This window comes from Scyliorhinus canicula, chromosome 10 (assembly GCF_902713615.1).
Source record: "Scyliorhinus canicula chromosome 10, sScyCan1.1, whole genome shotgun sequence".
NCBI classification, from domain to species: Eukaryota; Metazoa; Chordata; class Chondrichthyes; order Carcharhiniformes; family Scyliorhinidae; genus Scyliorhinus; species Scyliorhinus canicula.
Window position 1 is genome coordinate 176,406,209 of NC_052155.1, and position 13,185 is coordinate 176,419,393.

The 13,185-nt window shown below is 40.2% G+C and overlaps 1 protein-coding gene across 20 annotated transcripts in view; it reads left to right on the plus strand.

The window, feature by feature from the left end:
- The window catches only part of LOC119972793 (protein MTSS 1-like), a 183,470-nt gene extending 175,508 nt beyond the window's left edge, over positions 1-7,962 (plus strand). For 12 of the 20 annotated variants that reach the window (XM_038810182.1, XM_038810188.1, XM_038810184.1 and 9 more), the window contains 2 exons: positions 187-352; positions 4,558-7,962. In XM_038810182.1, coding sequence (XP_038666110.1) covers positions 187-352; positions 4,558-5,300 — 909 coding nt within the window. In that variant the 3' untranslated portion in view covers positions 5,301-7,962. The remainder of the gene's footprint in view (positions 1-186; positions 353-4,557) is intronic. The other 8 variants (XM_038810194.1, XM_038810181.1, XM_038810192.1 and 5 more) reach the window with 1 other exon arrangement.
- Positions 7,963-13,185: the final 5,223 nt, after the last annotated feature.

Genomic DNA, 13,185 nt, shown 5'->3' on the forward strand with positions numbered 1-13,185 from the left:
AAGGGTGAATTCATGAACAAATTATTCCTCGGAAGAGCTTAGAACAAGCTCAAGGATGTCAGTTTTTAAATATGAGAAACTGAGCTAGTATTTTGCGAATCTTGATTTGAGAACTAAAATGGTAGGATTAGATTATAGCTGTAACATTAGTGCAGTTATAACTTACTGTAGATTCTGTGTATTTAGCAGCAGGGAGAAGAGGCGGAAGTTCATGAAGAACTGGCACTGGCCCTCAGCAGAGGTCTTCAACTGGATACTCAGAGGAGCAGTAGGGATTCCTTGCAGTGCTCCAGTGGATACAGCACACAGACAACCACACCATGCTGCTCTGAGGACACGATCCCTTCGCAAGGTAAATGTCATCACGTAACCTTTTTTTGTGGCTCAACAGCTCGATTCTTGCAATGCTCTGACACTATAATGGTCAGAGCAAACTTTAATGAAAAGCAGGTCTAGTGGTGGATAAAGCAATATCAGACTCTGTTCAATATCCAATTCCATGTCAATTTCCTAAAAGTTACCATAAATCATACTGTATAAGACAACCCCATTTTTCTAGCTCCAACAATCGTCTTTTGGGTGTAGCTCTCACCCCCACCCCCTCTTTTTTTTTCAGCCACTTCATGCTATACGCCAAGCAGTAGTCAACCTTAATTTTTCACCCCACAGATGCTTATTTTACTTGCTGATGTGTTATAACTCGGTGCAAGGGATAGAATGGTAAGCTCCATCCAGGAAATAGTAGTTTAAAAAAAATGAAATTAATGGCACTTTACCTGAATGCATGAAGCATCCGCAAGACAAGAGATGAATGAGTGACACTAATAGAGCTATATGGTTGAGATCTAATCACCATTTCAGAGACATTGACACATGGTGACCAAGGCTGGAAAATAAATATTGCAGGGTACACAACATTTTGAGCAGACAGGCAGAATGGAAAAGGAGGAATTGGAGTCCTGATAGTAAAGGATGACTGAAGGACATTACTGAAGAAAGATCCTGGCTCAGAAGATCATGACGTAGAATCAGTATGGGGGGAGAATAGCAAGGATCATAAAACAGTAGTTTATAAGCCCTCTTGCAGTAATACTGTTGAACAAAGCAATAAACAAAATATTATTTAGGGGTTTAATTGTGTTGGACTTGAACCATAATATAATCCAAAAGCCACGGGTGATCTTGAAGCATCTTCATATAGAAAGGACAAATCACAAAGGCAAGGGTGGACTTGAAGATGAGTTTGTAGAATGTTTTCTTCACAGTTTAAATGGAATAATACATTGTGGAATTAACCAGGAATAAAGCAATTTTAGATCTAATATTGTGCAATGATGCAGAGTTAATTAGTAATTTCATAGTAAAAGAGCCACTGGGAACTAGTGATCATAATATAATTGAATTCAATGTTAGGTTTGAAAGCACCTAAACAAGAAATTTAATCATGTAATTGGCTTTGTTTAAATTTGAGGGAGAACTCATTGGGTAAATAAACTAAAAGATATAGCCATAAATAAGCAGTGGGAAACATTTAAAGACACGTTGCTCAACATGACCAATAAAACTAGATGCCATTGAAAAACAAAAACTGAGCCAAAAAGATCCATTTGTGGCTTACTAGCGAAGTTGGTGATAGAAGTAGATTCAAAGAACAGAAATAGAATTAAATGAAAATAATAGTAGCATATATGAGGATTGGGAGTGTTTTAGAAACCAGATACGGGCCACAAAAAGGTTGATATGAAAGGGAAAAAATAGAATGAGAGCAAACAGATTGTAAGTGAAAAAGAAGAGAATAGCTAAGAAAATTCTGATCCCCTGAGAAGCAGAGACAGAAGAAATTATTATGGGGAAATGACAGAGATATTGACAAATATTTTGGGTCTGTCTTCACAGGCACAAGTTGCATTCCAGAAATAGAGGGTAACCAAGGAGCTTAAAAAAAAATTCATATCAGAAGAGAAAATGTACTGGAGAACCCAAAGGGACTAAAACTGACAAATCTCTACCACCCGATGGCCTATATCTAAGGATTTGAAATGAGATAGCTGCAGAGAAAATGAAGGCTGTGGCTATGATTTTTCAAAGCTCCCTAGATTCTGGAACAATCCCAGCAAATTGGAAGTTAGCAAATATGACGCCACTGTTCAAGTAAAAAAAGGAGAGAGAAAATAACCTGACATCAGTTGTTGGGAAAGTGCTGGAATCTATTTTTAAGGAAGTCTTAACAATGCACTTAGAAAATTGTAGTTTTTAAAATATTCATTCACAGGATGAGGATATCGCTGGTTAGGCCAGCATTTATTGCTCATCCCCGATTGCACTTAAATTGAATTACTTGCTAGGCCATTTCCAAGGGCAGTTAAGAATCAACCACATTGCTGCGGGTCTGGAGTCACACGTAGGCCAGACCAGGTAAGGATGGCAGATTTCCTTCCCTAAAGGACATTAGTGAACTAAATGGGTCTTTACAACCATCGACAATGGTTTCATGGTCATCCTTAGACTTTTAATTCCAGATTTTTAAAAATTGAAGTCAAATTTCACCATCTCTGGGTGGAATTCAAACCCGGGTCTCCAGAATATCATTCTTGGTCTTTGGATTGTTCAGTGACAATGGAATCCCAATGTCAGTGGAATCAGATATTCTCTACATATTTTTATGAAAGGAAAATAATCTTCGATACATCCATTTGTATTTTTAGAGGATGCTACTAATAAGATAAATAAAGGAGAACCAGTGTATGTAGTGTCCCTGGATTTCCAAAAGGCATTCAATAAGATGCCACACAAAAAGGTTAAGAAGCAAGATAAGGACTCATGGATTTGAGGGTAATATATTCATGAATGGAGGATTGACGAAGGGACAGGAAACAGTAGGCATTAGAGGCATTCTCAGGTTGGCAGGCTGCGACTAGTGGAGTGTCACAAGAATCCGTGCTGTGGCCTCAGCTATTTCTAATGTATATTAATTCTTAGACAAAGTATAAAGTATTGTCTCTAAGTTTGCTAGATGGCAGTATAAGTTGTGAGGAGGACACAGGCTGCAAAGAAATATGGACAGATTGAGTGAGCAACAAGATGAAGTGTAATATGTAGAAGTGTGAGGTTATTCACTTCGGTCATTAAGAATAGAAAAACAGAATATATATTTTTTTAAAGGCATAAAACTTATAAAAATCGATTTAAGATGTTGTACAAAGGTGTGTGGGAGTTTAAGACAAGCTCATCCCTTGCGTCAGATGTTGGTGACATTTCAAAATGGCGACCGCCTAGACCCATGCTGACAGTTCACTTTTCTTACTCCGCATATAAGCCGAGCCCAACTTCATAGAATCCCGACAATGCAGAAGAAGTCCATTCGGCCCATCAAGCCTGCACCGACCCTCAGACTCGAGTACCCTGCTGAGGACCACTCCCCTGCTCTATCCCCGCAACACCACCTAACCTGCACATCTTTGGACTGGAAGGGATAATTTTAGCATGGCCAATCCACCTAACTTGGACATGTTCAATGGTCAACTTATACACTGGTTGCCGTACAAACATCAGTGTTTACACCTCTATTTATATGAGATTTCTACCATATGCTGATATTGCTAAATGATGTGGTTGGAGATGATCAGGAGATTTTTATATTGGAATGGGATGTATTATATAAGTTTGTAGCACATTAATAGCAATTTAACTGGAAAACAGTAGCGTGGTAACACCTTTGATTTTCATCAGAATAATAGGGAGGTACTTTAATTCTTTAACGAATTGAGGCATGTTTGTCTTTGAATAGCTTCCATCATTTGACTTCAAACATCATTCAGCAGTGGTATAAAACAATGGAGCAATTAACCTGCTTCTGACACCTCCTTTTGATATGTTCCCCTTAATTCCAATTCAGCCAGATGTGCAGCAGTCTGTTTTGCTAAATTGATGTAACTAATAATTTCCTATCGTAATTTTTTTGACAAAACCGATCATATCATAATTGGACAACTCATTTGAATTTGTTTTGAAAGGCAATCAGCTTTGTTCAACTGATTAGTGTACAGATATTGGTTAATGAAACATTGAACCGTATTTAGAATTATATAATTCCTACAGTGCAGAATGAGGCCATTCGGCCCATCGACCCTCTGAAAGAACACCCCACCTATGCCCATAAACCCACCTAACCTTCACATCTTTGGACACTAAGGGCAATTTAGCATGGCCAATCCACCTAACCTACACATCTTTGGACTGTGGGAGGAACAGGAACACCCAGAGGAAACCTAGGCAGACACTGGGAGAAAGTGCAAACTCCGCATGGCTGGAATAGAATTGGGATCCAAAAATTACCGTTTCGGATTTTACAGTCTGTAATCACTGTGCCACCCAGTTAGTTTTTTTCACTGTTCAAGACCTTCAAGTCGCCCACAAATAAGTGATTTATTTATAAGAAAGGATCAACTATTTACAATTTCTCAATTGGCAGAACTATTACAGAATTTTACTTCAATGCAGAGTTGATTAAAATTTTGAAATTTCTAAAATTAAGTTTGTTTTAAATGTCCTATTCAGTTTCAGATTATGATTACTTCTCGGTTAGTGGTGATCAAGATATTGAACAGACAGAGTTTGACAAGTCCTCCACCATACCACGGAATAGTGATTTAAGCCAGTCGTATCGTCGAATGTTCCAGGCAAAACGTCCCGCATCCACAGCAGGTTTGCCAACAAACAGCGGACCGGGGATGATGACGCCAGGAGTCGCTACAATCAGGCGGACGCCTTCAACCAAACCATCAGTCCGAAGAGGAACTATAGGAGGAGGCCCAATACCAATTAAGACTCCGATGATCCCTGTTAAAACACCAACTGTGCCTGATGTAAGTAGCTTGTCAGGTGTGCAGCCTGGGCCAGAGGAATATCCAGAGCAGGGTTCCGAAGCTGCAGAAAGCTCACAGGTCTCTCCAAAGAGAAGTAGTATATCATCAGTTGCTTGCACAAAGGCGCCTGTAATCTCAACGGTGACATCCCAATCCATTAGCCCCACAGGCGAAGAGAGGAAGTCTGTGACGAGCCAACAGATGATGACAGAAGTTGGAGCATCCAGCTTGGATACCACACTGGCAGCTGCACCTGGGGATCAGTCTTGTACCGGTACAGCTTTGACCCTGCAGGAATTGGATACAGCAGGTGAGCATTCCATGGCTGGTGCTGCAGAGCCCCCTCAAGGTGAAGATATGCTGAGCGCCATTCGACGTGGAGTGAAACTGAGAAAAACAGCAACTAATGATCGCTCGGCTCCAAGGTTTTCATAAATGTATAAATTGTATGGTAGAGATGACAATAGAGGTTTCTGTGACTTGGAGAAATCTATTTTGTTGTAATCTCAATAACATACTACCATGTATTTTGTTTGAGAAGCTCCTGAGAGAGGAAACTGGTGGAATAAAGAGAAAAGGCAGTGGGAGTGGGGAATCTTTACTAGTTGCATTACCGTTTGGATTTTACGGTCTGTAAATATTGAACATTGTTTTCTGTTGTAGCTGCTTTTTGGTTTACCTGTTGCTTTTTTTCCCTCCCTTCTGCCAAACCAGAAGGTGCCAAATCATATCTGACATGCTATGGATTTCATTGTAATTTGACAGAGCACAACATGATAAATATTTTTTAAATTCTGAAATCAATAATTTCATTTCAGAAACTATTGCATAAGGTGTTTTTCCACTGAAAGCTGATGAAGAGTGCACTGCATTTCTGGTGCACAGAGAAAAATGAAAGTTAATTTATTGGATTTTTTTCCATGTTAGAAGATTTATTTCTATAGGATGGAGCGATAAGCAGCATCACTCAGTATTAACCTTAGTTACTGTCTGAACAGTAATTAAATGGAATTATACCAGACTACCAGCTAACATTATTTAAGCAATACAGTGCAAATAGGGTAAAATGAGTCGGCGTGAATTTAATGTTTAGTCATAAATTGGTGCCATTACAGTAACAATCCTTACGAAATGGATGTTTTTACACTTATAGTTAAACATACAATAGTTTTCTAGTGCTTAATGTTGATCCTATTGAAATGAGCCATATCCAATTACACAATTATAATTTCATGTTGTTTAGACATGGATTTCTGTTAAATTTAATTGTCCACAGAAATGAGCTTGTTTGTATGCACGTGATCAGATGTTATTTCTTTGTACCCACAGCAGATCATATGCTTTCTTCACCCTTTCTTTTTCCCTCTATTTTTCTAATTTTAAATACAACTTTTAGGCTAACGCAATGGAAAGGTAACATATCTTTTAAAAATAACTCAAAAGGTAGCAGGGAGTTCTCCAGATAACAATGCCTTTTTCTCAAAATTTCTTCTTTAAAAAAAAATAGTTTAACCCAGCAGGCTGGGGTAAGTGAAAACCCGTATAGTACAACTTTAAGAAAAGTAAACAAAATCTTCATGCTATGACAGAGCAGTAGCCATACAATTACAGCTCAGGTCTCATCCCTTGTGCAAGTGTGCGTTCTTTTAAAAATAATTTCAGGGGCTTGTTTGTTACATATTGCAGCTCTTGATTCATTTCAAACATATAGTAATAAAGAACATCACAAAATAAGAATGTACGAGTATTGTGCGCAGTTGCCACCTCCTGTGTGCACAATTATTTCTTCAATACATATTTAGCATTTCTGGTAAATGCGAGTCCTTACTGTCATGTCAGTTTTGTATTTTATTCATTATGCTAACTAATAATGGCTGGTATAAATCATGGAGTTTTCAGTAAATACATAATGTCACCTTCAACTGTATTCTCTCTCTCTCTCTCTCTCCTTCATTCCCAATGCCCTTAAGGTGTCAGCAAAAGGTGATAGTAGGTATGTTAACTTATACCACTTTCTTCTCTTAAGTGTTGGCCACTTAATGCATTTAAATGCAAGTGTTTTTAACCCCCTGACTTGCAGATGTTTTTGCATAATCTTTTTAACTCCTCAGGAGTCACGGACAACAGGAGATTAAATAATTTCCATTAAACACTGAGAATACAAGGACGTTCGGGATGTTCAAAACCTAAAGCCGGTGTTTATATTAAATAAAGTGGTGTGAAGCTATTTTTATAAGAGAAGTTGGGAAAACCAACAATTGGAAATTTCATAGTTGCAACATGTTTAATAAACAAGCCCCTGGCTAGACAATAGCATTATCTTTGTAGTGCGCGTGGTGATTCTGATACTAAAACAAAACAGGTGATACAGGAATAGTTGATGCACAGTAGTAACTCCAGCTGATGCAGATTGCAGATGATGCTAATAGGTGATCGTTACTTAATAGCTCTTAAAAATAAAATCATAGAGATACAGTTGTAACTTCAGTTCTATAAAAGCGTAGGAAATCTTTTAAATAAGACATAGTGTGTCAAAGTAGATTCTAACATTATCACATATCTTGCATCTCTTTATGAAGTTGAATATTAAATGATGTTGCCAAAATTTTAATAATGTGTAAACTGACGATTGTTTTTGAAATAGTAAAAATTTGATGTGTTTTGCATATTGTAAAAGCAGGCTATCACACTGAAACTAGAATTGTTTCTAATGGTAAATTATTGTGGTTTTGTTCTTGGGTTTGTATTGAGAGTTGACCTCTCCACGTGCAGTTTCTTTTGTTTGACAGGTGTAAATATAACAATCTATAATTTTTGTGTCACCCTTTTCTGTGTAATGATTGCTTCAGCCCACATTAAAGAAATGTTAAAAAAATGTTTTGCTTTTGTAATTAAGTATGTGTTCATAATTTATCCAAGTTGTTCTAAAGTTGAAAGATAACTTGCTCTTGTAGTTATTTTCTGATGTCAAAATTTGCATGTACTTTGCATTAGGTGTTGGCAACCAAGGTATTGCCAGCATAAATTTGGTAGGGGAGGGGGGGGGACTCCTTGCAGGTCTTCTCCAATTACATAATTAAATTTGATGGCATAAACAGCAGCTTGTTTCTCCATTTTTTAAGATGCATTCTTTCATGGGTTGTGGGTGTCACTAACAAGGCAAGCATTTGTTGCGTATCCCTTATTGCCCTCGGGAAGGCAGTATTGAGCTGCCTTATTGAACAACTGTAGCCCATGTGGTATGGAGGTACACACAGTGCTGTTAGGAAGGGAATCCCAGACTTTTGACCCAGTGACAATTAACAAATGGTGATATAGTTGCAAGTCAGAATGGTGTGTGACTTGAAGGGAACTTGCACTTGTGCTGTTCCCATACATTTGCTGTCCGTGTCTTTCTAAATGGTGACGTGCATGAGTTTGGAAGGTGCTGTGGAAGGAGCTTTGGAGAGTTGCTGCAGGGTATCTTTTAGATGGTGTACACTGCTGCCACTGTGCATCAGTAGTGGAGTGAGTGAATGTTTTAGTGAGTGGATGGGGAACCAATGAAGCGCGGCTGCTTTGTCCTGGATAGTGCCTCGCTTCTTGAGTATTGTTAGAGCCACACTCATCCAGGCAAGTGGAGTGTATTCAACCACACTTCTGACTTGTTCATTGTAGATAGTGGACAGGATTTGGGAAGTCAGGAAGTGAGATACTTTCTGATGAGCTCTTGTAACCACAGTATTTATATGGCTGGATCAGTTCAGTTTCTGGTCAGTGGTAACTCCCAGATTTTGATGCTGAACTCCTCATTGACGGTAATGCCATTTAGGGGGCCAATTGGTTCCTTTGGCTAGATAGCTAGCATGTGTATTAGTGCCAATAGCACAGGATTTGATCCCGTTTCCAGCTGAGGCAGACTCTGAACCTGCCTCTTCTTCCTACCCAAAGTAAAAATCACAGAAAGCTAATGTGGTTTAGCCATTAATCACCAAGTCGTCTTCAGGTAGAAGTAGAAAGAGAATGCTATTGAATGTCCGTGGGAGATGGTTAGATTCTTTCTTGTTGGAGTTGTTACCTGCCACTTGTATGATATTAATATTACTTGCCACTTATCAGTCCAAGTCTGAATGTTTTCCAGGTCTGACTGCATAAGGACATGGACTACTTCAGTGTCTGAGGAGTCATGTATGCTATTCAACATTTCTGATCATCAGTATAATGAAGCTGAAAACTATGGTGTGCACATATAATTGCAATTGTGTAATAGATTGAATGCTATATTTTCAAAATAGATGAGATATCAATAGGCCATATCTTGCCACATGCTATGCTGGCAACAGAGCATATTAACCAAAACGATCCGGGAGGTTTTCTATAGCTACAAAAAACATTTGTGGTTTTATAAAAGTAGAATTGTGAAGTGGATGATATAACAAATCAGTGAGCTATTGTACCTCTAGTTCTTGTTTTGGAATCAACTCCAAATGAATTTGGTTGTTTTGTGTAAAGTGAGGTAATAGTGCAATGAGGGAGGTGGTGAATTCTTTTTAATTCTGCATTTGAACAAAAGGATTCAAGTGCGATAGTTCCTCTGGTAACAGGCCGTAAAATGTTCACTGATGTTCCAGTCTCTTTTCAGAATAATAGTTAATTGAGATAAAACGGTCGGTGTGTACATGGAAGGCATACTTTACGATTACCTCACGGTCCACTTACAATGTTCTGACCTGTGAGTGGACTCCTTTGATGTGGAGTTAACACAATGGGGTAGAATTTGCATGGGGATTTCCACATTCTGCTGTGCTTTGGTGAAAAATCAGCAGAACGCCGATCAGTAGAAAGGCATCACTAACATGAGTCCAATGCTCCTACTCCAACTTTATAGACTTAAGACCAGTAAGTAGATTCATCGTCTGTTTGAGTGAAAATGATTAATGGCTTTGAATCTTTTAAGAAAATCTGGCGTGCTATTGAGAGGCTTCCCACATATTAAGAAGAAAACATTTCAGGTATAACCACTTGAGCTGCTGTGATTGCTTCTTTTGAGTACGAACAAAAATGTGGAGGAGAATAACTGGATGGTGCAGTAATTTGGATGGCTGAACTCTGGGTTCAGATAAAGCTAATACTTCAATCTGCTTGCTGTAAGAATCTAATGTAAACTGAGCTGGGCCAGGCTCATTCCCATTCGTAATGGGCATGGACCACAGTGCACCACTGTGCCGAACAGTGTAATCTTAGTAGGGCAAAAGGATAGTTGACCTAGGAAAGAGCTGGTGCACAAACAGTGTAGTTGGGGGCTTTACTCGGCATCTGACTATATTACTGGAGGCAAGAATAATTGATGCTAACACTTGCTCCGAAAAAGGGAAAATACTCTTCTCCAATACAAACATTCCTTGACTTAATAAGTGCAACTATGAAAGTAAAACCTGGAAGCCGCTGTGTGTTAATTCACTTGCTCCATGGAAATACCAACACTTTCCTTTGAAGCAAAAATGAAACGAGACGTTGCTAATCTTAGTTTTAAAAAATTGTCAGTATAACTTCGGTTAACAAATGGACTAGTTTGGTTTTAAAAATTGTAACAGTGATCAGTGCCAACACAATAACCACCTGATCATTCCAACAATGCACAACTTAATTCTGCTGTGGATTAGCTTTATTAGCTAATGGAATTCTAATTTCATAATGGTAAAGTGGCATGATTTCATGCTTTTCTTTAAGTTATAGAACAGGCCCTTCGGCCCTCGATGTTGTGCCGAGCCATGATCACCCTACTCAAACCCACGTATCCACCCTATACCCGTAACCCAACAACCCCCCCATTAACCTTACTTTTTTTAGGACACTACGGGCAATTTAACATGGCCAATCCACCTAACCCGCACATCTTTGGACTGTGGGAGGAAACCGGAGCACCCGGAGGAAACCCACGCACACGGGGAGGACGTGCAGACTCCACACAGACAGTGACCCAGCCGGGAATCGAACCTGGGACCCTGGAGCTGTGAAGCATTTATGCTAACCACCATGCTACCCTGCTGCCCCTACTACCCTGCTGAAATGGGTAAAAGAGCCAAAAAAGTGGCAGACCAAAGAGGCATGATATGGAAACATGCATTTTCACTGAGTGCAAGGAAAACAGTGCAAGGCAACTGTGCCACAAGGTGGCAATATAGTATGCCTGGCAGACGATCACAGCCAAATCAAACCTCAGCAATAACCTGTAGGGCCAAGAATACTTGCAGAAAATAATATACCATGAGGAACACAATGAGGTAAGTGTGGTCAACAGCACCATGTGTTCTATTGACAGTGTACGGTTACATTACAATATAGGTAAAAGGTAAGAGGCCGTACTGGACCTGGTATTGGGAAATGAGCCCAGCCAGATGATCAAAGTTACAGTCGGGGAGCATTTTGGGATCAGTGACCATAATTCAGTAAGTTTTAAGGTACTGTTGGATAAAGATTAGTCCTCAAGTGAAGGTGCTAAACTGGGGGAAAGCTAATCATAACAATATTATGCAGGAGCTGAAGAATCTATATTGGGGGCAGTTTGAGTGTAAATCAACATCTGGCATATGGGAGGCTTTCAAATGTCAGTTGATAGGAATTCAGGACCGGCATGTTCCTGTGAGGATGAAGAATAAGTATGGCAAGTTTTGGGAACATTGGATAACAAGGGATATTGTGAGCCTAGTCCAAAAGAAAAAGGAAGCATTTGGAAGGCTGGGAACAGACGAAGCCTGTGAGGAATATAAGGAAAGTAGGAAGGAACATAACCAAGGAGTCAGGAGAATCTTGGCTTTTTATACAAAGAGCAAGAGAGTAGCCAGGGAAAGGGTTGGCCAACTCAAGGACAGAGGAGGGAATCTATGCACGTAGCCAGAGGAAATGGGCATGGCACTAAATGAGATTTTGCATACGTATCACCAAAGAGGACATGGTGAATGTTGAGTCTGGGGAAGTGTGTGTCAGTAGTCTGGGTCACATTGAGATCAAAAAGGTGTTGGGAGTCTTGAAAAACATTAAGTTAGATCAGTCCCCAGGGCCTGATGGGATCTACCCCAGAATACTAAGGAGGAAATTGCTAGGCCTTGACAGAAATCTTTGTATCCTTACTGGTGAGGTTCGAGAATAACCAATGTTGTTCCTTTATTTAAGAAGGGTAGCAAGGATAATCCAGGAAATTACAAGCCAGTGAGCTTTATGTCAGTGATGGAGAAATTAGTGGAGATGATTCTTTGAGACAGGATTTACTCCCATTTGGATTTATTAGTGAGAGGCAGCATGTTTTTGTGAAGGGGAGGTAGTGTCTCACTAACTTGATTGAGTTTTTCGAGGAAATGACAGATGATTGATGAAGGTAGGGCAGGGCAACCCTAGCTCTTGACTGCTCCACCAACCACCCATAACTCTCACTGACCACAGAGGCCTCTGGTCTTGCAGCTGAAGACTGTTATAGGGAATTGGCAATCATGGTTAAGTATGCACTTCATACATCCCAAGCGGATCCCTGTGGGTGGGAGGGCCATGTAGCATGTGGCGATTTTGCCTAGCAGCCCAATCACACCTCAATGCATGACATTGTGCTTGAACACTGAGCCAGCACCACAGACACTGGCCACCTTTGACCACCCCGGGGATGGGCTCTAGCCCTGGGCACGTGTCTTCTGCAGCTGGGTGTCTCAGGTGGGAGGGCTGGGGGGGTGTGAGACATGTCTGGGAGAGATGGAACATGAGATTGGTGGTTAGCCACATCGTGGAACAAAGGGCCAGAGCCGTCATTGATTGTGGTGAGGATATTTTAATGTTCCTCATACATGTGTACAACTCCCCCGCCCACCCAGTGTCCTCAGCGATCCTTGATGTGCTTTGCCTTCCTTGATCAACCATTACGTGTAGGTGTATCCCCAGGAGGCACATCAGAGGTGAGGTGGAGGCAGCCAGTTGCTTACCGTGGCCTTTGATGCCCCTGGTTGGTATCCTGTGGGGCTGGAGGGCCCTGGCGCACTTGACTGGATTGAGGATTGGCTGACTGACAGCAAAGGGTTGGGATAAATGAGTCCTTCTCTGGCTGTCAAACTGTAACTAGTGGGGTGCCGCAGGGGTCAGTCCTCAGAGCTCAACTATTTACAATCTATATAAATGATCTGCAAGCAGAGGCAGAGTGTAACATTGCAAAATTTGCAGATAATACTAAAATAGGTGGGAAAACGGGCAGTGAAGATAAGATTTTAAAAATTAGATGGATATAGATAAGTTAAGAGATTGGGCCAAAATTTGGCAGATGGAGTTTAATGTAGATAAGTGTGAGGTTGTCCATTTTGGC